This window comes from Aplysia californica, unplaced genomic scaffold, assembly GCF_000002075.1.
Source record: "Aplysia californica isolate F4 #8 unplaced genomic scaffold, AplCal3.0 scaffold00163, whole genome shotgun sequence".
NCBI classification, from domain to species: domain Eukaryota; kingdom Metazoa; phylum Mollusca; class Gastropoda; order Aplysiida; family Aplysiidae; genus Aplysia; species Aplysia californica.
The window spans coordinates 806,807-809,816 of record NW_004797433.1 but is presented as its reverse complement, the minus strand read 5'-3'; the positions used below and the strand labels follow the sequence as shown (position 1 = coordinate 809,816).

The window sequence follows — 3,010 nt, the reverse complement described above, 5'->3', positions numbered from 1 at the left end:
TAAATCATACAAATCATATGGAGAGAGATCTTTCTCATATCTTGGTCCATTTATGTGGAACAGATTACCCATGAAACTAAGACAAATAAGAACACTTGATAGCTTCAAAAGACATCTTAAACATTTTCTGTTCCTACAGGCCTATCCTTCATAAGCTTTTAACGTTAGCTTTCATTATATTTGTTCTTTTCCTATGTCTGGATGAAAATAGTCTCTCTCTGTGTGTGTGTGTGTGTGTGTGTGTGTGTGTGTGTGTGTGTGTGTGTGTGTGTGTGTATGTGTGTGTGTGTGTGTGTGCATTAATGTATATTGCGTGAGAAGAAAGGAAGTAGTAAGAAAGGTTTTTGAAAAATGGGTATTCCAATGTAAAGCGCATTGAGCTACTTTTTTTGGAAATGCGCTCTATAAATGTTATATATTATTATTATTATTATTATTACATGTATTATTATTAATTATTATAAAAATGCGAATAGCAGAAACTCCTTCATAACTTCTTTCTAATTAACTTTTCAATGCTGAAGTTTAGTTACAGTTCCGGTGGAACATCAACAAAGCTGCTGCAAGCAAGTGCCTCCATACGGTCACGAAGTTCTTGCTGATTGATGTAAAACACAGACCAGACAGACATCCTTTTTATCGTCCCAGTTTTGTTTCTCTTCCATATCTGAACGTTGTAGGGGACTTTTACCTAGCAAAAATGGATAATGATGGTACGTAATATAGAAAAAATAGATCGGGAGTAGAACACACTAAGTCAGACTAAGAGTCAGTTTCGATGGCCCTCCCCACCCGGCTTCCCCTCACTTCAAGAAGGGAAGGACTTCCGTAACGAGCGACCACCCCATCAAACACAATAAAGAAGAGGCCTAGACCTCAAGATTTTCTGTCTTTGCTTTCCTGTTTCTAAGAAGGAAGTGGCTATTCTCATCCGGGGTGAGAATAGAAAAACGATCTACCTCTCACCCCGGGTGAGGCTTGCCAGCGTAGGCTATTCTCACCTGGTGCGAAACAAGACCTGCTTTTCCTCATTTTGGAATACTGTCTATCGGTGTGGATGATCAAATTGATAAAAGCCAAGAAAAAATTACGTTATAGCACAAAAATAAGCTAATTTGATCGTCTTCAAAGATGCTATGGCTATTTCACTGTTCGAATCGAGCCGAACTACGCGGGTCGCCATTTTGTTTTGCCCGGAAGTTCTCGCAAGATCTACTCCTCCCCTCTCTCTCTCTCTGTCTCTTTCTGAATACTGTCTATCGGCGTGGATGATCAAATTGACCAAAACAAAGTTTAAAAAATGATGTTAAAACACAAAAGTAAATTAATTTGGTTGTCTACAAAGATGCTACGGCTATTTAACTTTTCGAATCGAGCAGAACTACGCGGGTCGCCATTTTGTTTTTCCCGGAAGTTCTCGCGCTACTCCTCTCTCTCTCTCTCTCTCTTTCTCTCTCTCTCTCTCTCTCTCTCTCCACTGCCCACAGACAAAATTGTACGCTTTTAGTAGGCTACAGTTGTAATGGAACGTTTGTTCACGGCACAGAATTCTACAATTTTTCTGTTATCACAGTGTAGAATTCTGTGGTTTAGGGTGAACGCAAAATTTGTTGGCCTAGATCTAGGCTATAACGGTGAACGCGCACGGGGTGAGAATAGCCAAAAGACTCGCCTGCACTATTCTCATCCCGGGTGAGAATAGAGGTAGCCTTCTAAGAAAACTGTTCAGCACTTTTTCGGTAGTTCCCACCCCGCAATTGTTATTCACGGGATTTGGCCCCAAGAGTAGGGGGGTTTCAGGGGGGCTTGCCCCCCTGACCTAACAAAAATAGGAAGGGGGATTTCAGGGGGGCACGCCCCCCTGAATTTTACCACAATTTAATGTTTTGCTGTTGTTAGGTTTGATATCTTAGCTAACCGCAAATCAAACGTATAGATCTAGATCTAGAAGTAGGTCAGGCTCAAATAAGGGGGGTGGGAACTACCGAAAAAGCACCCAAGTTGTAAGGATAGTAATGTTATGAGATGAATAATTTTCGTGATGGGAGTGTATACAGACCCGGTAACCGGGAACAGAGTCACAAAGTATACAGACCCGGTAGGGGAACTCTTTTGAGATTTCGGGAAGTTTCAGCGCCCAGACCCGGTAGTGTGTGTGTTTGTGTGAGAGAGAGAGAGAGTGAGAGCTGGGGGAAGTGCTTGCAAAATGTATATGGGTCATTCCACCAGTACTGTTTACTAAAAGTAACATTCAAGTTCAAAATTCAAAGTCAAATTTTAATACTTTTCTATAGCAGGTCATAAAGAGAAATGTCTCATTGGTCACTCCTGAAAATTGTAGACCTCTTTGATAATTAGGTTTGACACAGTTACGCCCGAAATTTTGCTTTTCAAGTTGGTGAGGATTGTTACAAACACAAACATTGACAACAATAACAAAATATTCAGACAAAATCAAATTGATTTGTTCTTGTGCTCATGTTTTATTTACCAGAAGACACAAAACCACTTGAAAGATTTTGACTTAAAGACAACACTGTTTAAGAAAATTGCATAAAATGGTGAGGAACGTTACAGGAAAAATGTCAGAAAAATTGACAGTCGCCATTATTAGTTTCTTCATCAAAGTACACATAGATGAAAGATAGTGTCATCACTTTATAAAAATATAAACATTGAGAAATCATAAGAAAGACAAAAACATATTCAAAATGGCAAATCATGAGGAAGGCAACACATTTTGGTGAAATGGTGAGGAACGTTACTGGACAAAATACGGCATACAATATTTCACTAGAACTTCTTTGTATCAAACTTAAAAGCATTATTTCTTTACAAGAAAGTTATTTGTTAAGCAAATGCAGTAAATGGACACAGTATTTTTGAAAAGAATAAACAAGAACGGAGGAAAAAGAGATATATTGAAAATCGAAAGTGAGGATTGTTACAATCAGGTCCTACAATAAACATACTGGTCTCCGCTGCCTTTTGAGTTTGACTGACAGGAGTT

General features: G+C 39.1%; 1 protein-coding gene across 1 annotated transcript in view; it reads left to right on the top strand.

The window, feature by feature from the left end:
• Positions 1 to 561: 561 nt before the first annotated feature.
• The window catches only part of LOC101857333 (translation initiation factor eIF-2B subunit alpha), a gene marked incomplete at its 3' end in the record, with an annotated part of 12,050 nt that continues 9,601 nt past the window's right edge, over positions 562 to 3,010 (top strand). Inside the window, 1 exon segment of the mRNA XM_005097749.3 lies at positions 562 to 713. Coding sequence (XP_005097806.2) covers positions 701 to 713 — 13 coding nt within the window.